Genomic DNA, 23,237 nt, shown 5'->3' on the forward strand with positions numbered 1-23,237 from the left:
TTTGCCCTCCCGGTGTTGCTGGACTACCACTCCAATCAGCCCCAGCAAGCATAGCCAATGGCTAGGGATTGTGGGTGTTGGAGTTCAGCAACATCTGGAGGGCCAGAGGTTCCACACACACAGTTTATAAGTTTAGCAGTCCTGTCTTGTCTCTTAATTATCTCTCCAAGCCACAGAGCCCTAGATTATTATAGATTATGTTTACGTGCCCCAATAAGTGAGGGTGTGTGGCTTTATATCTTAAACAAGATGCTGAGGAGGGAAATAGGAGAAAAAAGTTTTTTCCATATACAGCATTATTCTAGTTAAAATAAGGGGGGTGGGTTTGTTTCGTTTTGCTAATGCCACTGGATACCCATCAAATTTGTTGCCTGCTTTGCTTGTGAATGAGAATCTCCTCATGACTTTTGCCTTTAGGGGGACGAAAATTGAATTTCCGCTCCCTATAAGCTTCCTTTCCTTTTTAATTTTGTGTCTCAGTTCTTTTATGCTGCATAGATCTTGCTTATGTGGCTCCATTTGATAAGATTTAAGGTATTTTAATTTACGTCTGTATATTTTGAGCAGGCCTTACATTAAAAATAATTGCCCGCATTTTACTTCTAGCACAGTTTTAAGTGCGTTTTCCAATGAAACAATCCCGGCCTCCAACTGAAGAGATGTGACAAATGTAAATTTATATTTCCATAGTAAAAAAAAGATATAGCAAACACTGTAATTTACATATCTTTCCTGAAATATTGCATAGTGGCTTTGTCAGTGCTGGTAAGTCCATTTCAAGGATGTCGCCCTTAGTCCATTAGTTTGGATAATGAGCCCTATAAAGTACATTTATAACTGGTGGCACTTGGCAAGGAGATGGATTCTAATTTTCATCCTTTTATCTAGACACATTGAAGAAGGTCAATGGAGGGTTCTGTATGATTCATTGTCCTAACATATCAGATGACAAAGACCTGATAATGTCATTGCATAAGTGTTTTCCTTATTTGAACGTGGCACTAGAAAGAATTCTTCTGCTGATCATCCCTTTTGAAGTAAAAGTAGAAATCAGTATTAAAAGATGTGTGCATATACTATCCCTTCCTATTTTTTGGATAAAACCTTACTGTATGTCCGACTTGTTAAGCATCACTGAATGAAGGAGAAAAGGGAAAAAAGTGGGGAAATAAAGAACTAGTGACTTGCTTTTTTGCTTATTTTGAGTGCTGCAACATGACATTTAATCAACCTCCACTCTTCCCACTGGAATATTCAGAGAGAGGGGAGAAATTGTTTCATAAACAATAGAATAGCTTATAATTAAATATGAACTGTGCCAGCTTGACCAAGCTGTTTGTTAGCAGCATTTAAATGAGCAACTCTAAAGTGATCTTTTTAAAAAAGTTAAAATTAAATCAGGGTAACGTTGCAAGCTGAATAGATGATCCTATATGTCTGCCCAATTCGGTTTAAGTTATTTCTTGGTTTTCTGTATTTATATGCCATCTTTCGACACCACAGTCCCCCAGGGCGCTTTTCCAATGAGATAGTCTTTTTCTGCAGTTTTACAATGAACAAATAAAGCTGCCCAATTTAAAATGGCAGGTTGCGCTAAAACTCAGAACTTTTAAAAACTTTCAAAGGCTTCAGTGAACAATGAGGCATCTGAAGGATCACAGGACAGTGCCAGGTGAGTGACTCTGGGGATGGGATTCAAGACCAAGACGGTCTCGTGTCCCCCTACCTCATACTTATTTATTTAGATGATTTCAATTATTTATATAGAAAGATTTAGAAAAACCCTTGATCACAAAGCTGTCATAGCTGCAGTGGTGAGTGGTGCCCAACTGGATTTGTAGGGCAGGAGGCCAACAGTAGGTGGAGCCAGAGCCAACGACAGGCACAGCCAACTCATTCTCGTTTTGTCCCCATCCTCCTTGCTGCTGAGTTCTACAGCACAGATGGAGGAGGAGGAGGAAGCTGCCAGTCAGTGTTTTCTCTTGGACAGGTTGTAATTAAGATGGCAGGCAGGTGAAGGCTGCTTGAGGGCAGACTGAGGCTGGTGGGGCAGTGTCCCATTTACCCCCAATGAAGCTGCCTGTATTGCTAAACAGTGTACATGGTAGAGGTGTTCAAAGAGGAGCCTCTTCCAAAATGATGGAGTATGACATTGTGAAACGATGTATCAATTGTTGTTGTTGTTGTTGTTGTTGTTGCAGTCCAACAACCCATGACAACCCATAACATGGATTCAGAATAAAATGCAGATTCATACAGACAACCCCCCAGGGAAGGGAGACCAAAGCGTTATTTGTTCAATAATGGATATGTTGATCTTTGATTCGTATGACTACTGAAAGAAACTTTGCCACGGCCAAGATGAATCAAATGTTCTAATACATTAATTATTTCTCTTCAGTAGGTTATATTTATAACATAGTGATTGGGCAAATTCAGGGAGAAATAATTAGGCCCATTGAATGGGACTTGCATTTGTTTTATTTATTATTTTATAATAAATAAAACATAAGCTATTGCCTGCCTTTTCTAAAATCAAATCAAAGTAGCTAACATCATCATCATTATCATCATAAATACACAAAGCAGTAAAAACAGCCCAATTACTAAAATCAATTTCTTGCAATAAAACCATTTTGCTTTAAAATCAGAAAAGTCAACTTTAACCTATGCTGAAAGTCTGACATAGAAAGGTTGAAAGAGTTAAGTATCTATAGCCTGGAGAAGAGATGATTAAGAGGTGATATGAGAGCTGTTTTCAAATTTTTAAAGGGGTGCTGCACAGATGATTTGGACCAATTCCCAGATGGGGCAAACAGTTCAGCTGTGGAACAGATTGCCTTAGGACTTAGGTGATGGACTCTCATTCATTAGAATTATTTAAGCGGGAGCTGGATGGCCAACTATCTGGGGTATTCTAGCAGCATGTCTCCTTCGTCACCAGCAAACTGGATTGGGTGTCCTTTGGAGTCCCTTCCAGCTCTTGTATTTCTTAAAGCTTTTCAAAATAAAAAGTGCTTAGTAACTTGCCTGAAGCATAAAATGAAGGCCTCCTCAATTTGCTTTTCATAAATATGCCTGTCAAAAGGAAATGATTTCCCCTCTATCTGTCCATCTTTCTCTTAACAGGTGCAAGGCAGTCATTGATCATTTTGGTCAAAGAATAAGTGCCAGCTATTTTGTTGTGGAAGATAGTTACTTTTCAGAGGAAACCTGTGCAAATGTGTCCTACAGGTACGTATTAAGACAGAAGAGAAGCCTAATAGGTATTTCATGCCCCTTTCTGCCAGCCTTAAAGATTACAATCACCCATTCCAGGTATTCAGTTGTCACATAGTGCTATGTGAACAATGAATGCAAGCTATGTACAGATGACCTACATATGTCTTCATTTTCTGTTCCACTCCCTAACTCGCTACTCTTGTGCATACATGCACTGGAGACACCCTCCTTCTTAATAAATTATGTGTAGTCATGCCCCAAGAGGCACTGCATTCATTCAGGCATAACATCAAACCATGGTGTTGAATGAGGCTAGCTCTTACTCCTCCAGAAGAAGGTTCCACTTAAACTGCTCTTTAGCATATTATCTGAACCCTAAACTGTGGTTAATCTTAGCTATGGTTAGCTGAAGTAAGCAAGCTTCATAAACTTGAAGTTGTATCGTTTCCACAATCCATTTTAATATTAACTGCAGTTTGGGGTACAGATGACATAGCTAACTGTGGTTAATATAAAATGGAACTGAAAGCTGCAGAATTCCTCCTTACAGTTGTTCTGTGGGTGATCAATGCAAGCCTAATGCTTGTTGCAGGGACGCGGGTGGCGCTGTGGGTTAAACCTAGGGCTTGCTGATCAGAAAGGTTGGCGGTTCGAATCCCCATGACGGAGTGAGCTCCCGTTGTTCAGTCCCTGCTCCTGCCCACCTAGCAGTTCGAAAGCAGTGCAAAGTGCAAGTAGATAAATAGGTACCGCTCCGGCGGGAAGGTAAACGGCGTTTCTGTGTGCTGCTCTGGTTTGCCAGAAGCGGCTTTGTCATGCTGGCCACATGACCTGGAAGCTGTGCGCATTCTCCCTCTGCCAATAACAAGAGATGAGCGTCGCAACCCCAGAGTCGGTCACGACTGGACCTAATGGTCAGGGGCCCCTTTACCTTTAATGCCTGCTACAGTACATTATCAGAACAAAACAATGGTTTATATCAAGATCTCCAAACCAAAGTACTGTGTGCCAAAACTGGCTTGAAAGCAGGGCTTATAGAATCTCCCGAGGAAATGCATATGTGTAAACTGGTGAAGAGGTGGATTGGGAAAGGCAGATACTTATATCTGTACCTGTTTTCTTTCCTTGGTGAGGCTATTAGCAGTTGCAGCTTTTACCTAAATGTTTGATTTCAGACAGGGAAACTCAGACCTCCCTGAGCATTTGTCTTTAAGCTTTGACAAAAAACGTGGGACTTGGCCCACCAGCTAAGGGAAAAAACTCTTCTGTATTATATTGCAATTCGCCCTGGCATTTGTGTCCTTGTTCAGGTTCTGGACCAGTTACCCAGGAGAGTAGCTCAGATGCCTCTTGAAGTCACAAAGAATTGAACTTTCCTGCATTTTACACCTATTCCCTCACCCCCTCCCTGTCTCTGCTTCATTTATGCCATTAACCTTTGCTGAGGCAATTAGTAGCCAGCTAATGGCTATTTAAGAATGTTAAAAAGCTGCCATAGTGCTCTTGAGGGTCAAGCCAATGGCCTGTTTGATCCAGTCTCCTCTCTCTCTCAATGGCTAATACTGGATGCTTCAGAAGGTATTTAACCAAAACAAGGTAATTAAAGGAATGGTACTTCCCTCCACTTTCCTTCTATGTCAGCTCACTGTCTCTATTTATAAGGAAAGTTTCAATCATTGCTTGAACTTTAGGTCAGCTTCAAACATTACTTTGAAGAGCTGAAACAAGAACCAAGAGTCTAGCTGCTGCTTCTCATGCTTTTGGGATAGCAAGCAAACAGTGGAGTGATAAGGACCTAGTAAGAGCCTTACTCTCTCAGTAACAGCTGATCAGATGCTTCTGGGAAGCCCACCAGTGGGCTGTGAGGGCAGTAGCCCTCACCTGTTGTTGTCCCCCAGGAACTGGTATTCATAGACATGCTGCCTCTGCATCTGGAGGCACCATGCCTTGTACTAGTTGCTGAGAGGCAAGAATGAGGGAAAGCATCTGGTTGGCCACTATGGAGATGCTGGACTAGGTGGGTCTTTGGTCTGGTGCCTCAGGGCTCTTTTTGAATGCATTGTGATGTCCAAATAAAAAAAGAGCCCCTTGCTTTCTGAAAACTTACCTTAGTCTTTTCTTTTTTTAAAAAAAACCCAATTAAATTTATTGAACCTTGTAGCCATTAAGGTCTTACAGATAAACTCCAGGAGGAAGTCAAGCAAAATGCCTCTGAATACCAGTTACTGAGGAAAAAACAGCAGGAGAGGCCTGTTTCACTTACCTCCTGCTTGTGGGCTTTCCCAAAGCATTTGGCTGGCTGCTGTGAGAAACAGGATTTCTTACAAATGTGGTACATACACTTCATTCTTCATCCTCGTTGTAGATGAAGATATCCAATAATGTGATAGCCACTATTGATCCATGCAGAAGTCTCCATTTCCAGTCTGTCATAAGGCTGTTTATTACTCCTCCTTTGCACACTCCTCCTTTATGTGCACTTCTTCAGCCAATTTCAAGCTCATCACATTACATGATCCACCCCCCCACCCCCCCCGGCAGTGGTTTCAGTCTCTTCAGTAAAGAAAACATGGAACTAGATCAAAATTCTGGCTTGAAGTCCAAGAATCTTAATTACAGAGGTATAACTTCCCCTTGCCTATGCAACCCATTATTTTATCTAATAAGGAAGCTTGGTCCGATGTGTCTTTTGAGAAACACCATGTTGATTGCCAGATAATCACACATCCTCCGCCCCCCTTCAGTTCTGTTGTGCTGCTTGTTTTTCACTAACATTGGCAAGATGCTATCCGTACACACTTCATTGATGGCAGAGCTGAGCTGAAAGCCACTTTGTAGTGAGCCCGAGGAACCATAATCATGATCCCGATGCCAAAAACCAGTGAGTGCTGTTGTTGACCAATCAAATCTATAGCCTGGGAGTCTTTCTAGTCATTCCTGATGAGAGGAAAATGAAGGCTAGCGTAGGTAGGCAGAGTCACAAGCCCAGGAACGATTCAGGGCAAGGTTTGTAGCTCAGTGGTAGAGCATTTGCTTTGCCTGCAGAAGGTCCCAGGTTCAATCTCCAGGTAAGCTTCGGAATGTCCCTTTTTTGAAACCCTGAAGAACTATTATCAATCAGTGTAAACCCCCTGGAGAACCATTGGCTGTTCAGATGTTGCTGAAATGCAACTCACATCAGCTGCAGCTAGTGTAGCCAATGACCAGGGGTGATGAGAGTTGTTCAGCAACATCTGGAAGGTGAAATGTTCCTCGCACCTGGTATAGACAAGTACTGAGCTAGAACCAATGGCCTGACTCTATAAGGTAGCTTTCTATGTATATCTCAATATAGAACAAAACATGCAATCCTGGTGAGACTCCATGTGGATCAACAGCACACAGATCCATGACTTATATCTGCAGCAGCTTCTAATAGTAGCAGACTACTCCAGCAGATTATTGTGCCCTCCACACACTCTGTTTTGTTCAGCTGGTGGTGGCAGAAGTGTCCTTGGTCTTAGGTTCTCCTACATTTGTCTTTTGGAAGTGGTTCCACATTTATAAATTTCTTATTCTTTTCATATTTGTAGTGGCAAAGATCCAAATAGCTATTTTAGGTGAATATAAGGGATGAAGAACCTGCTGCTCTCTTGGTGCTGTTGGATGCCAAGACTCATTATCCTTGACTATTGGCCATGTTGGTAGGGGCGGATGGGAGATGGAATGCAGGTTCCCTACCTCTGGCCTAGAGGAATTTTAAAAATACATCAGAACCCTCCACCTTACTGCAAGCTGCTGTGTTGAATGTCCCCTTCATTTCAAAGGTAGTTTGCCATGTGGCATGTTGTGGGAGAAACATAAGCCCAAAGCCTCTAGGTATATTCCCACTAGCTGCACAGTTTTTTGGCTCTCAGTCATTGGCTGTATTGGTTGATGTGTTTGCATATTTCTACACTCTAAAACAATTTGCTATTAGAGTGATTCTGTGATGGGTGAAGTAAACATTATGTTCCATACGGAGTACTGAGTATATTCATTATAACTTGATAAATATTAAGAGTCAGATCTGGCAGCCTTCATATATTGCATGCACTTGAGTCATTGTTAATTTCTTAGCTAAGCTGGCCATATGCAAATGTGTCATTAGCAATGTGCAAGCTGGTGGAATGTTAGTTTCTCATGGTGGTAATAGTTATTTTTGGAGAGAGAGAAACCCTGAATCCATATGGCTGCTTTCTTCTTACGTTTTGGTGATAGACCATAATTGCTTTATTCACTTACAGGCAGATCTCCAGAGCGGTTCTCATTACTGATCGGTCGATTTTGAAGGCAAGCTCAGATCAGCAGGTTAGCCCATCCATTAAGCATTGGTAACTTTCTGCCTTATAAACAGCTGCTTGCTTGTGACTGTATTTTCAATCACAATTTCCATTCATTGTAAAGCCATTTAAGTGCCTTTGTCACCATTGGACACATTTGCCAGGAAACAGAAGAGTTTTTAAGTTGAATGCTCAAAACTTGGAAATGGACAAACAAGATCATAGATGCTTGATCAATGAAGTTAAGCAAAGGTTATGTGTTGGATCCAGGTTAAGTTAATCATATTTTAGTCCCATTGAAATCAAAGAAATAAGTTGGATACAACAACTTAACCTGGATCTAACCTGCCTAACAGATAGATGGAGCTTATAAACATCAAGTTAGAGATCTGGTCCCACTTCTCTGCACAATATATATCTCATTTATATTTGGATCTCTATTGCAATTATAATTCCAGCTTTCTTCCAGCATGGCAGTCTTCAAGCATGTACATTGGGGTTCCCAAGCAGTCTCCCATCCAAACATATACCAGGCCCAGACAAACAACAGGTTGCTTGAAACCATGGCCTTCCTTCAAGGGGATTGGTATGGTTGGATGTGATCCCATTGTAGTTTTACAACAACCCTATTGGTAGATTAAACCAAGGCTATGATTGACCTAAATTTGCTGGTGAACTTCATGGCTGAGTGAGGATTTGCACTTCGAGGCCCTCAGGATCCCACCTCCTTTGAAATAACTTCACATTGGCACTTATTTTAGTTTTATTGGGAAATTTTTGGCCACAACTTTATTTAAATACAACCATGTGAGCGGTATTGGGCTTAGGCATTGGCTCCAAACTATAACTGACTCCACCTTTCTGATTGGTAGTCTAAAAGGGTAAACCAAATGAGGGATCAACATCGATGAAGACCAACCGAAGCTCACCCTGGGGTTCCTGTGGTCCTGGCATAACCCTAGCCCCTCAAGCGGGCTTTGGTCGAGATCCAGGACCCCCAGATTCCTTTACCGGAATACCCTCCCCTCCCCCACATTTCAATGAGCCAGGGCCTAACTGCTACCTTACAAGTTGTGACGATTGATGAGAGGGTATAGCCAATCTGCCAAATGGAAAAATTCCTACCCAGCCCCTGTTCCAAAACAGGTGACCCAATCCAAAGCAAGGCCAAAAAAACACTGTCTAACATGAGGGAGGGAGGGTGAGAGTTCGGCACCTTGAAGCAAATGCCCCCAATTACGTTGTGCTGCCAAATTTAACAGCCCCTGGGATCACACCACCCCCAGGCAATTGGCCCAGACAGCTTGGTGTGATCCAGGGCCATGGCTAGGGCTTGGGACACACCCTTCAATCTAGATTAACCCTTGGTGTGCCCTGAGTGCCCGCACGTAACCAGGACCCTCAATTAGGAGGATCCCATTTGGACAAATGTCTTCCAGATTCGAGGTCAACGTTCTACACCCCACTGCATCTCTGTATAACTTCCAAATCTAAAACTGTAAACTAGGTTGTAACAGGAACAAGCATACAGATCAGCCTTAACAGATCAGCTTTGCAAATCAGATAATACCAGAGATTCTTTAAAATAATCCTATTACATAAGTGTGCATATAAAGTTGCTTGGTTTAAATTTGGAAAATCTCTGCAGTCAATGTAGATAAAGCTATTTGACTAGGAGGGAGGAATACAAATAAAAATTATTATTATTATTATTATTTCTAGTCTCACTTTGAATGGGACAATCAATTTTACAGCAAGGGATATGTTCCACCTCCACAAATACATCCCACCTGAACAAATACAGTGCCTCCAATCACATTTCCATAGTGGCCATTTCTTTAGTGGACATCATTTATTGCTGAAATCTAAATGCTGCACTTTTCTTAAGCAAAGCATACCATTTTGAAGAGCACAGTGGTTGTGGCTTTCAATAAAATAGGCATAATTAGGCAGCAGGGGCAAACATCCCCCAGTCTCTTTTTGAATAGCGCTTTGGCAGACTTGGGTTTAAAATATGCTAAATATGCTGGTGCAAAGGCAAAAGGGCCTTGCATTGTAGCCTGCAAAGAACTACTAGATGGATTCTTTTGGAAGACTTTTAAAAGAGATTCTGTTTTCTTTCTTTCCAGATTTCCATTTTGACTGTCCCACCTATGGAGCCAGGTCAGCCTGCTGTCTGCCTCATAGAACTGTGTTCTTCAACCATGACATGCATGAAAAATACATGTGAGTACATGTTCTGACTTCGTTCTTTGTTATTGTGGCAAGAAGGGAAGTGCCAACTCTCAGTGGGAATGGCAAATACCTTTTAAATTTCAGGAATGTAGCCAATACATGCTTGATAGCAGCATGCATATTTGTCCTGACTTACACTGGTGTGAAAGGGACTTGCAAGTAGTAGTAGTAGATACAGCAGTAGATACACTCTAGGAACCTGTCACCAACAGCTGCTCTCTGGCATAGATTCCTCTGTGTGTGTTCTTAGGGATGAGCAAATCTGTCAGTTTCAGGTTCTCGCTGTTTCTCTTTTTTTCTAATTTTAAATTCAGTTTTCCACATTTGTTTGCAAATTCTTTTTTATATATAAAAAAAGTTCTCCTGAAAATCTCTCTATATATTTGCAAGCTGTTTTTCCTAATATGGTGCATTTTTTGTCTGCTGTTTTCACCTATATGCCCTTTTATAGATCCTTTTTCTAGTATATTTATTTTTGTGCCTGTTACTTGGGGTGTTACGGGAGAAGTAATACCTCTGGTGGGGGACACGCCATGCTCCTTCTGGGGTGGTTGGTCCACCTTTGGTCCCCACCCTGCACTCAGTTCTCACTTGTGGCTCCTGCAAACTGTCAGCATGTGACAGCAGCCACACGCCGGGAACAGCTTTGACCTGCCGGCTAGACCAGGTGAGGGTAGCTGGTGGGTCTCAAACCCTTGGTGAGTTAGAGACTTCCCCTGCTTGCAAAGACAGGCTCTGGTGGATTGAGTGGACAAGGCCGATTGTGGGTTCAATGGTTAAGAAGGCAGTTTCTTCACATGCTATGGAGGGGCAGATAGGGCGTGTCAACCTGGGAAGGAAGCCCATCTAGGAGAAGGAAAACTCTGATCCTAAACCTTGTTGATCCTTCTCTTTCAGGAGTAGGAAAGGCTCAAGAGTAAACCCTAAGACGCTTGGATGGCGCCTTGTATGCCTCCTTCTGGCAACTCCTTCAGCCAAGCTGCTGCCAAACATATTGCTCTGCTTTCCTTTGGTACACGTCAGTGAGGCTGAGATGTGAGGTTTGTCATCTGGGCATCTCAGGACATCCACACACACTGTGTCCAGGCTAGCACTCCAGGGAGGTCAGCTTGGTGCTGCTAATGCAGCAGTTTGAATTCACCTCTGGAGGCACACTCGGTTGTCTTTTGAGACAAACAGATGCCAACAAGAACAACTTAGTTAGAGAATTGCATTGAAAAATTTGGAGAAATTTGATAGAAGATTCAATATAAAATTATCCCATATCCCCAGTATTTCTGCAACCTTCTGTTTGCACCAATCTCCCAAGCCCTTTATCTGCCAGGCCAAAACCCAACATGTAGCCAATTCTGTTACCTATTTAAATGGTTGCAGCTACAAAATGTAGCAGAAGTAAATGAGATTAATATATATGTATTTGCATAAGAATAGCTTAAAGGAAATGGGACCTTGTTAATATAGCAATAAAGTTTTTTTGATGATTTCTGTGTTTTAACAGTATATAATATATTGTATAGAAAAGTAATGGCATTCCTGAAAAGGGCTTTGTGGCATTTCCTCTAAGAGATCTTTCAAATAAACTGCATTGAAATGCGGATGTTAAAGGTTGGAACAAATGCTTGCCCTGGCAATTTAATTTCCTATCCATTTGCCTTTTCTTGACAATGGAACGTTTACTATTAAAGTTCTACTCTGAACATAATAAACTAAGGGGGTCTAAAACATAACTGTTTCCAGTTGCTTGGGGAATGTTTCTTTTTAATAGAACTTCTGTATTATCAGTGATATATTGACCTTGTGGGGGGGTTCATTTTACAGGTAGAACTATCCTGCTTGCGTAATGGAATGGGGTGGCGGCAGCTGGAATAACTAGTGAGAGAGGAGAGACCTTTCTCATACCCAGTTGCTTACAGTGTGTGTGGGAGACAGGGCAAGTATCACTTAAGGACCCTTCCAGGTAGTGTGTCATCAGCTGCTGTCTCAAAATGCCACAAGCTCACACTAAATCTGCTCATTGTGTGTCCCAAAAAACTGAATATCCATTTAGTTAAAGAACTCAGTGTCAGTATAGGTGAGTCACCCACTTCCTCTACTTTCCAAGATGAATAAATTGCAAACAATGAAAACTAAGGAAGTTCTGCACTAGTTTGAGAAGTACCAGTAGCTGTTCTTATAAACTGCCTATAGACTTTGTGTGTTTTCCCCACCACCACCTTTTGTTATTAAAAATCACTTTAATAAGCTTTTATTAAAAAGTCTATAATTATGTATTTACACTTCAGGGTCAATTGGACTGCTAATGCTCATTCATTAAAATGACAGGTGGTTAGCTAATTTTTATAAATATATATAAACTCTATTATAACACACCACAGGAAGCCCATATCTGCAAGGCATTAGCACTTAGCTTTCTTCTCTAGTCAATGAGTTTACAACTGTATTGACAAATGGAGGGTAAACACCCATCACATTCCTCTGCCCTGCTTGCCCCATATGGTTATGGCTGTTCTCAAACATTTTTAAAGTGTTCCTTTAGCTTCAATGAGTGCAATACCCCACACCCCACCCCGTTAGCTTATATGCTTTTTTCCATTTTACAAACTGTTTGCTATTGTCATTGTGTTGTCATGAATATAGCATTCAGATTGGACATGGAGTTCCATGTTCAAATATCTACCTGGCTATTATTTATCTATATAATTACCACGTAGTGCCAAAATAGTTTTCTGAGCAGTTTACAAGTATATAATTACACAAGCATATGAAAATACAAACATCTATAATTAACAAATGCAATGAAACAATCTGTGATTTGGCCAGATGTGTATGAAGGCATGGTCATGATCTAATTGTGTCTGGATATTGGACAAAGCATAAATAATATTTCCCCCTTTTATTTTATTTTTTTGGATGTTTGCTGTTAATGGTTATTAACATGGCTGATATCTTCCACTCATTTATGCAAGATAAGCATGCAGATACACCTGACCTTGGGTCACATGGTGCAGAAGACATGCATATAATTGATGTTGCGCGCTGAGTGGAACCAAACTCCCTTCTTCATGCCCTAAGTACTGAGAGCACTTTCCAACACTAGTCATATTCAGAGTTGACCCATTGAAATCAATGGGCCAGTGTGGTGTAGTGGTTAAAAACGGTAGACTCGTAATCTGGTGAACCGGGTTCGCGTCCCCACTCCTCCACATGCAGCTGCTGGGTGACCTTCGGCTAGTCACACTTCTCTGAAGTCTCTCAGCCCCACTCACCTCACAGAGTGTTTGTTGTGGGGGAGGAGGGGAAAGGAGATTGTTAGCCGCTTTGAGACTCCTTTGGGTAGTGATAAAGCAGGATATCAAATCCAAACTCCTCCTCCATCTCTTCTTCTTCTTCTTCTTCTTCTTCTTCTTCTTCTTCTTCTTCTTCTTCTTCTTCTTCTTCTTCTTCTTCTTCTTCTTCTTCTTCTGTCCATTGATTTCAGTTGGTATACCCAGAGTATGACTGATGTAGGATTTCCCTTAGGCCAGTTGTTCCCAACTGGTCGTCCATGGACCCCAGGGTGTTCACGTAACCCATCGGGGGGGGGCATGGCTTGGCTTTCTGAAAATTGGGGGTCCACAATACATAGCTAATTGGGAACCACTGCCTTAGGCTATATACTTCCCCAGCCCTAAATGAATTACTCAAAGACCAGCAGTGGCACACTGTATAACTAATTTAGTTAGACCCAATTACATTAGAGACACACAGCCAAGGTGGTGGTGGTGGGAGCATGCTGATGGCTCATAGCAGTAACATCACATGTGATCAGATAATTATATAGTAAATTAAAGTGAACTTTGATTATTGTGGTTTTAATAGATTTTTTTATGGCAAACGTTATACAAAATAGCAAATGCTTCAGTTTTCTCTGCATTTGCTTATTTATTTTAAAAATTATATCACTTTTTCATTCTTTAAGAATTCTGAAGGTGTTTGGGAAGAATAGGTTAAACAATAATAAAAGTTAAGCATTAAAATGTAGATTCCAAAAACTCAAATGATAAAACAAGCAAAGCAAATAATCAAGATAAATCTCAAATTTAGAGTGTGGACAGGTGTTTTTTTTTAACCTAAACAATGCTCTGAGAGAGCACCCACAGAGGTGCAGCAACCAGCCACAGTGGCTGTAGTTCTACCTCCAGTTATTACAGTATAACTCTGAATGCCCGTTGCTGGAAATTGCAGGTGGGGAGTGTGTGTTATGCTCAGGTTCCACTTGCAGTTTTCTTTTAGACATCTGGCTGGCCACTTTGAGAACAGAGTGGCTGGATCAGATAGGCCTTTGGCCTTCTGCCCTCTATAGAGCCTTCTTATTTGTATTGATCACTTCTGGAGATCCTGCTCTGGGAAACCTTGGAAGGGAATCTAGAATTGTCCATAACAATTGGTAGAGGAACTGGATGCTATTGGGGGCTTGCAATGGCAGTGGCCGGACTCAGCATTCGAAACTTCTCTCTTGCTCATATTCAAAATGCAAGCTTCTTTCTTTGAAATTTTTAGGAAGAGGGTGTTGTTGGGTTTTATTTTGTTTTTAAAGGTTTATCCAGTTATTTTAGAAAGCGGGGAGGGACAAAGATTGATTTTTGCATATTAATAGCTGAAATAGTGTTTAAGGTATTTTACTCATGACTTGATTTCAGTTGGTGGTGCTCGCATCTTCTTCTTTTTAATTGTTGTCACCTGGGTTGGAAATTATTTTAAATTGCAAAGCTATGTGCAATTTTAAATGCAGTTCAGGGTGGATTCACATGACCACGTTTTAGTGCAATGAGGAAGTTTACCATGCCTTATCACTACCATTGAATGCTGTTGTCCCAAGAAAGTTGCAGCTTGTTCGCCTCAGAAGACTGACCTGTCTCCACATGATACAGCCCAGTTCCAAGCTGACCTACACTTTTAACGCTAATAGTCGAAATTGTGAATGCCAGGCTGTGGAGCATCCTAAAAGTACCTTTCTATCCCATTCCAACAGATTTGGTGCATTTAACTTGTTCGTCCATTAAAACTGCTAAAGAAGATTTGGAGCCTGTTGTGAGCCAGTTGTTCAGTGAAAGTACAGAAACAGGTAAATGCTTTGTTTTACTTTAAAACAAAAGTCATGCTTTACAATCTTTTCTCTCAGCCCAAGTTGATTGACAGCCATTCTTCCACTTAGGTATCAGAAGTCACGTCAATAGCCTGGCTGATTATGTGTGTGCATCTTTTTATTTACTTTGTGCTTTATCAGACAAAATAAGAAGCTAGTTCTCTGGATGTGCCATGGTCTTCCTGTGGGGACTGTCCAAGTTCAGTATTGTCTGGGGAGGCACTTGCTTTGGAATGCCATGGGACTTAATCATGCAGAATAACAACAAATCACACTATAAATTTGTATGGCTGTTTATTTATTTATGCAGGTATTACTTTTTCAACTCCCGTTCATATAAACACTGCAAATCCGTTTTCTATTGCTCCCAATTCATCTCCCGCAATTTAACTAAAAAAAAAAAAACCTGAAACCAAACCAGCATTGTACAGATCTGAAAAAAACCACATCGGAATATAAAAAAAGTGGTTAGATTGCCACTTAGCATCATCTTGTCCTTTCCCTCCTGCCTTCTTCTTAACATTAATCTTAATGCTTAAAGTGATCTGGTTTTGAAGTGATGTATTGTTTAGAAGCTGCCTGAAATTCTTTTGGAGGAACTCTGTGATCAGGAGGGTCCTCAGGTGCACTGAGGCACTGAGAAGCTAGTTTTCACTGACACATAGGCCTTTTTATCATCAAGATGAGGTAGTGGTCATATTTTAATTAAAATGTCAGAACAAATACTGTTGGAGTTATTGAAAATGAATCACCAGATAAAGTGAGCACTGGGCCATGGCAGGTCAGAGAAGCAAAGTCACCTGAAGAAGAGGACTCTATTCATTTTCTTGCCTAAATGAGGAAGAAGTAACTTCTTTTTTTAAAGAGTACTAGGAACTTTTAATAATATTTTTTAAAGAATGCACTGCATCAGGCCCCACATCTTTTTGCTGGTTGACTATCCTTTCCAAATAGATTGGAAAAAGTAAACTGCTCTCTCCTTGAGAACAATCATTATACATCTGTTTAAACACACATGCCACACATGCCACACACGCACACACAGAGAGAGAGAGAGAGAGAGAGAGAGAGAGAGAGAGAGAGAGAGAGAGAGAGAGAAAGAAAGAAAGAAAGAAAGAAAGAAATTGAGAGAGATTAGTTGCCCTGTGTTGCCTTTTAAAAATACCTTCAAACCTCTGTTCTTATCCATTATGAAAGGCTTCTCTCTTTTTAAGCAATGTGAGCATATCATTTGTTTTAAATTTTATTTCAGGGGTGTGTGTTTCCCCCTCTTCCCTGCCTTAAAAGCCTCAGGGTTGGCTACTGCTTCTTGTATACATAATTAAAATGTAGAGCAGCAAGACTTAATATTCCCAAACAGAAAGCCAATAACAAATCCTGGTTGACTGCTCATGGTCTCTGTGTGTGGGAAATGAAACGAAGAGCCCAAGTTCAGATGATAAAGATGTGCTTGTGTTGTCTGTGACATGGCAGAGCAGGGGAGATGTGCCACAGGAAATTTTGAGCAGGGTGTACCAGCACACTGCTTGTTCATGTTAAACTATGGTTTGTTATAACCTGTGGTTTAGTATGATGTGCATTTGGGGCCATAGCGACTGGCCGCAAGTTGCCTAGTGAGCTTCATGCCTAAGTGTGGATTTGAAGCCAGATCTTCTCAGTCCAACATACCACCCTCATTGCTACAGAATTATATATGCACACATCTGTACAGGGCCCCTGAAAAGTGTGGGAAAGATACCACCTAAGTAAGATCCTGTGTATGAGGTCAGCCACTGCTTCCTGAGGCAGTAGAGGTGGGTATCCTCCATTGTTTTGAAGGCGTGCTAGTCTGTGGCTTGCTATATAGAACAGCCTGTGTCGTCTTGGTTCCATTTTGAGCCCTAAAACCCATACTGGAGTGCTTAAGGAGTGGGCTCGTCCTCCTTAGTTGATCTCAGTGCCCATTTTGCTGTACTGTACCAGTCTTGCTGCGTTTTAATTCCGGTGAGTAAAGTCTTCCCCCCGTTGTTCCAGAAAGTGAAGGCGCAGGAGAAGGGCAAAAGCCTCAGATTCTCTGGTCGGTATATTTCAACATGAGAGACTCATCTGGTGTAGACAGGACATCCTATGCCAATTTGCCTCCCAACATCTATGTTTGTTCTGGGCCAGACAACGCATTGGGAAATGACTGTGCTGTCAAACAGGTAAGGGAGGTGTCCTATGTTTTTCAGCTTTTGACTGAGGAACTTTCAGGGTGATGGTACACTTCAGGGTTGTAATACCTATTTTGTTTTGTGGGCCAGTCAAGAAATAGAGGCAATAGAGTGGGGTTTCTGCAACAAAATGTTGCAACTTGTCCATGGTGTGCATGTAGACCACTTAGAGGTTATGGAAGATTAAACCACATATAAATCCTGTTACGGTAATTAAAATTAAAGTAAGTTAGATGTGACTCAGGGGGCTGAAAAAAGATCAAGCTAGCATCAAAGACAGGAGTCCTATTTACTTTTAGAACTCTGACTAATGTCTGTTGCAAGTACCAGTGGAGCACAAGGCTACTGCATGCAATTGAGTGCTGGACTTGGTGTGGGAGGAGGTCTGAGAGCAGTAAACTGCCTTTTGCTGCAGCCTGAGAGAGGCAGGGGGATTGACTGAGACTCTTGACCCGTGGTTCTCAACATGGGGCACACACCCCATGGGGGGGGCAATTTGATTTTTAAGGGGAGGAAATTCGAGAATGAGTTATTAACAGTGAATGGCCTTTTAGGCTTCCTCCATGTGAATAGGAGTTCACTTTTTGAATAATAAGAATTATACGTCATGGGGTGGCAGCATCAGGATTTTAGAGATGCTCAGGTGGGGCATGGCAAAAAAAAGGTTGGGACCACTGCTCTAGACCAATCTAGTGAAATTTATTGGAAGAATAAGAAATCAAGATAACAAACCTTTAATAAAAGAGTGGAAATGGTTTATTGAATATTTACAGATACATTGCAAACGGATAAAAACATTAGCAGGATTATTGTAATAACCTGCAGTTTCATAAGAATATGCATTTAAAGTAGATAATTTAATGAGCAAATTAAATGAATTTGGATATGCAGAAGATATTAAAAAATTAAGTTTCAGGAACCAAAGAAAGAGGTGGAAGGAAGTCAAACTTTGAAATGTTAAATTGATTGTAAAACTAATGAAATGCATAAATTTGAAAAGCATAAATAAAAACTTAAAGAACAAGAGACTCTAAACCAGTCTCAGCCCCTCCTTTGACTTACAGTGTGCAGGGTGTATTGTATTGTATTGCAGCGCTGCCTTAAGCTACTCTCTCCCTCTCCCACTTGCTGCTCATATAACAGCGAACTACACTGCAAGGTTGTTGCTTGCTGTTCTCACAGCCCGACCTGCTAAATGGGGACAGGAGAAATAGGGAACACTTTAGGATTGTTATAAACCATTCAGGATTGTTATGAACAAGTCTCACCTGCAGTACTCAGTGTTAAATACACCATGGGGCTGTCTTAAGCCACGCTCTCTCAGCTCCAGGCCCTTCCAGCCTGCCATATGGAAACATTAAACTGCATTTGCTTTGGAATTTCTATTAGCTGTTAGCTAAATGCTTCACACAGTAAAAGCTGAGTTACAGAGAGTGAGGAGTCTTCTCTATTGGGTTTGGAGGGGGCTGTGTGTCTCTTGCATATATCAATTGATTGTCTATGGGCAGCTCTCACTTCCATACCCAGGGACAAAACAAAATATTTTTTTTAAAAAAAAATCATTCCAGTAGCACCTTAGAGACTAACTAAGTTTGTCATAGGTATGAGCTTTCGTGTTCATCCACACTTCTTCAGATACCAAGGGACATTTACCGTAATTATAGCTTCTTAATGTGAACTGGGAAATGACCTACCCCGACAATGGGATGGTTCCCTCGGCCCTTTTTATATGCACAATCATTTTCCCCCACCCTCTTCTGCTGGCTTATATGGGTTTGAGGAATTGGGGATGGGAGGAGGGAAGAAATGGAGCAAAGGTAGACAGCAGAAGAGAAGGATATGTAGAATAGACAGTCTCCTCTCTCCTTGTCTGTGCCGTTTCCTTTCTTCCACCCTAGTTCCATTATGATGGAGACAGTGTGTTGTAGGAAGACAGGTGGGTAGAGGTGATTTCTCCAAGCCTTCAAATTCCTCCCCCCCCCAAAAAAAAATAACTTTTCTTGGTCGTTTGGGAGCAGGGAGGAAGGTTGGGCGTTCCCCCCCCCCCAAAAAAAAATTAATCTAAGAAGATTTTGCTAGAGTTCACCCAGTTCTAGAAATAAATAAATCTCCAACAGTTATCTTTTTTATAAAAAAAATGAAGGAGGAATTTATTAAAATTATCACAGAAGCCTTCTGCTTCCAATATAAGTCTTTGATCTTCATCTTTTATCCTCTTACCAGTCAGATTATTGCCTTGTAAAACAAAATTAAGGCTACTATTAGCCTTTGAATATACAGATCAGATGTGAGCATTCAGGCTGTGTCAGCTGTTCTGTTAAAAAGCCCATTGATGATGGCCATAGGGAGGGGAACTGCAGCTGCTTAAAATTTCTTGCATATATTCTCACTTGGCCTGAGTCATTTAAAAATTAATAGTTGCTATAGCCTTGTGAGCTTAAGAAGTTGTGCATGTTATCCTTGCATGCTTACTCGGACAGAAATGGCTGAAAATGTTTCTATGTAGTCCTATCTGGATATCAGAATGTAAAAATATATGCTGCTCACTTAGCTCGCTTTCATTTGAAATCAGTGGGACTTAGAAGTGTTCAACCCTGACAGCATTGTGCCCATAATTATATATATATATATATATATATATATATATATATATATATATATATATAAAAATCTTTAACTCGGTGGTAGGTGAAATGATGCCTTTGTCATCTTTCCCCTGGCACTTACGAAGCCTTTGAGTCCCAACTCTCTGCCCTCCTTGGTCTTGAGATGGTAAGGGTGGCAACCTTTTTGCTACCTTGAAAAATGCATAGAGTGGAAGGAGGAAGTTGGAAGAGTGACACACTTTTCCACTTCCTCTTTTAGCTCTGTGTGCTTTTTCAGGCTCAAATGAATTCTACAGCTTTTCCAAGGGATCTGAGTAAAGTCCAAGTGTGTGCATGCAAATATTTTCTCATTTTTCTGTTTCTTAGGGGGACCTGAGTATGAACGAATAAGTACTTGGGTATCTCTTAGCAGCAGTATTATGAACAAGCATGTGACGAGGCAGATGTGAAATGTGGTTTTGTTGCTTGTGGACACACCACAGTATGCATGTGGATTGGTTTGTAATCTCAACCAGCAAACCAGGTTAACTAAATGTTTGCTTCCTTCCAAATAGGCCGAGGCCATTTTTCAAGAGATGTTTCCCAGTGAGGAATTCTGCCCACCACCCCCAAATCCAGAAGATATCATCTACGATGGAGATGGGACTCAGCCAGAGGATCCTGGGTTTGGTAATCCATCTGAGGCCAATCCAGAGACTTTGCCTGAGAAAAGCACTGAAGAGAATGAAAGACCCTCTGAAGAGTGAATGGATGGCAAGGCCAAGACTGAACTCATTTCACCATGGTGTCTGGGGAAGCTTGACCCAGTCCAAAGTGCAACCAACCAACCAGTTTGTCATACACAAAATGTAACCCCAGCAATTGAGATACACAAGGGGATATATATTATTTTTATTTTCAATTTTTATTTGAGGAATAGCAAGTTATGTATAATGATTAAGGGAAACAATATGCAAATGATTGGAAGTCAAATTTAAAGGGTTGTGTTTTCTTTTTTCTTTTTTTGGTAGGTATGTTTGTATTTGTACTTCATGATTTGTGTTTTTGGTTTGTTCGTAGGCCTATATGTTTGTATTTTAAAATGTAAATAAACATTGTTTTAAATTTTTCTTTAAAAAAATGTAACCCCAGCAATCCTAGCGGGATTTTACAGAGTTGCTTAATAGCTTGATTTGAGTTGGAACAGGAGAGTCTTGTCCAAAGCCATCTCCTGAAACATAACTCCATTATTGACTCATTTTTCCTGGAAATACAGTTTTATCAGTTTGTAAATAAAGCATTCCCTCATTCCACAGAATTGCAGTTTGCCAAAGTCAGCAGCAGCACAACATATGGAACTCAGTTTGCTCTACAGGAAGTGTGGGGAATAATTCCATTAACTGGAAACAGCTCTTGGGGTAGACTAGTAGGTGCTAGGCCAGGAGTAACCGCTGTGGTTCCCTTCAGTTGTTGCAAGACTATAGTTCCCACCATCCCTGACCATTAGCCATGTTGGTTGGGGCTGGTGAAGCTGGAGCCTGAAGTCTAGAGGAAAGTGAACTTTGCTACATCTGCACTAAACACTGAACATTCAGTTGTTGGTGATCTAGCAGTAGCTCACCAAAAGGAAAAGATTCAAGTGTTTTCTTTTTGTTTGTTTGTTTGTTTGTCTGTCTGTCTGTCTGTCTGGTTTGTTTGTTTGTTTGTTTGACTGGCTGTGCAGAATATCACAGAAGTAGTTTTGAAGCTTTTCTGTCATATACTCAGTAGAAATGCAAAATAAATAGATCTTTTAATAGATTTCTTGGAAATGGTTGTTTGGAAGCACTTGGACGCCTGCTCACTGGATCACTTTCAAGAACTGAGCTATATTTCTTACCATCTATTTGTTTTCCCCCAACAACAGCACAAGTTGCTGCTCAAAAGTACTGAGCCAAAAGTATTGAGTTGAAAAGTGAAGTGGGGCTTGTTTTTGCAAGTGTCCTCTGAAAGACCCCCTAGCCGCTAATATTCTTTCTTGGGTATGCTAGAGTGGGAATGGGAAACCTGTCACACAACGTATTGTTGGGCTCCCAACTCTCATCAGTACAAGCAAGCATGGCCAATCAACTGAGGTGATGAAAGTGGTAGCCGGAACAGCATCCAGGAGGCCACATGTTCCTCATCCTTGAGAGACAGTTGGAAACTGGCCTTTGTAAATATATAAGACAATCTGTCTAAGAATCCAATAAGACTATACAGGAGAAAAGGACAAGAGGTGATTCTGTGCTGTTGAATCTAAAAAGCCAACTAATAAGTCATAATTAGTAACCATTTACACAGCACTTAGATTATGCAAAAATGTTTTACGTTCTTGTTGGTCTTTCCAGTGGTGCTATCTTGCTATTCCCATTTTACAGATGAGAGCCTGAGGCTAGAAACAAGTAACTTGCATAAGGTCACCCAGAAAACCCAGGATGAAGCAACAGATATACAGTGGTACCTCTGGAGAAGAACTTAATTCGTTCCGGAGGTCTGTTCTTAACCTGAAACTGTTCTTAACCTGAAGCACCACTTTAGCCAATGGGAGCTCCTGCTGCCGCCGTGCCCCCGGAGCACGATTTCTGTTCTCATCCTGAAGCAAGGTTCTTAACCTGAGGTACTATTTATGGGTTAGTGGAGTTGGAACCTGAAGCGTTTGTAACTCGAGGTACTACTGTATTCACAGTTAATATTTGTAAGAAGAGACAGGCTGTGGTAGACAAACTCAGGTAGCAGAGCTTAAATTGTGTTGCGTAAAGCCCAGGTAGCATTTCAGCTACTGTGTAGCTCACTGCACTGACGTTTTTAAATTCAGCTCCTTAATAAAGGCCACAAATGCCCCTCATGATCAATATGCAGTTTGGGTGGGAGATAGCTAGGTCATTGGTCCGTGATACAGCCCTTCAGTGCTTGAGCCTATGTGATTGCTTTGTGCCGCAAAAGTAAGTTTATTCCATAAACATAACAATTACGTTCAGCACAGTAAAGCAAGATCCAACTATCACTGGCACACAGCCTTTCTGTACAAAAACAGTGGCTCAAATTCATTTCAGTCGCTACGTAGTTCTTGTGGTGTTTACAATTAAGCTGTTATTTATGCTGGGTAAGAGAGAGAGTCTGCCTATTTTTCCTTTGCCATTGCTGTTCCTATGCATAAATCAGAAAGCATGAATGTAGCCCAATTATATTTGAATGTTTACAAATCAAAACGGGAGCCAAAATGAGGGCCTGCTCCCAAGAGCTTTCAAGAATGAAGTTCCTACTGAAAATTTCTTTTTTAAAAATTTGGAAATGAACTTTAGTATAAGAAATTAAAGGTTTGCTTGCAAGCGTGTTTCCATGTTTCATTATGGTTGTGAATATTAATGCAAAATGGTGTGTCACTTTATTTTGTTACTGTTTTGTGTAGATGTTCTGTTCGAATTGTTTCATGGAACTCTTTGCCATCTACAAAAACAGCAGCCATCTTCTTGCTTTTTTTTTGGTGGGAGGCAGATAATTTTGTTGAATTTTTCAGGGGGTGGCAGAAAGTTGGTGCTTAACTAAATATGACCAT

General features: G+C 41.0%; 1 protein-coding gene across 4 annotated transcripts in view; it reads left to right on the forward strand.

Annotated features, from left to right (window-relative positions):
- The window catches only part of CHM (CHM Rab escort protein), a 71,702-nt gene extending 48,687 nt beyond the window's left edge, over positions 1-23,015 (forward strand). For 2 of the 4 annotated variants that reach the window (XM_060270452.2, XM_060270451.2), the window contains exons 10-15: positions 3,130-3,234; positions 7,488-7,551; positions 9,653-9,749; positions 14,770-14,862; positions 16,897-17,066; positions 20,236-23,015. In XM_060270452.2, coding sequence (XP_060126435.1) covers positions 3,130-3,234; positions 7,488-7,551; positions 9,653-9,749; positions 14,770-14,862; positions 16,897-17,066; positions 20,236-20,427 — 721 coding nt within the window. In that variant the 3' untranslated portion in view covers positions 20,428-23,015. The remainder of the gene's footprint in view (positions 1-3,129; positions 3,235-7,487; positions 7,552-9,652; positions 9,750-14,769; positions 14,863-16,896; positions 17,067-20,235) is intronic. The other 2 variants (XM_088664599.1, XM_088664598.1) reach the window with 1 other exon arrangement.
- Positions 23,016-23,237: the final 222 nt, after the last annotated feature.

This window comes from Zootoca vivipara, chromosome Z2 (assembly GCF_965207765.1).
Source record: "Zootoca vivipara chromosome Z2, rZooViv2.hap1.1, whole genome shotgun sequence".
Taxonomy (NCBI): Eukaryota; Metazoa; Chordata; class Lepidosauria; order Squamata; family Lacertidae; genus Zootoca; species Zootoca vivipara.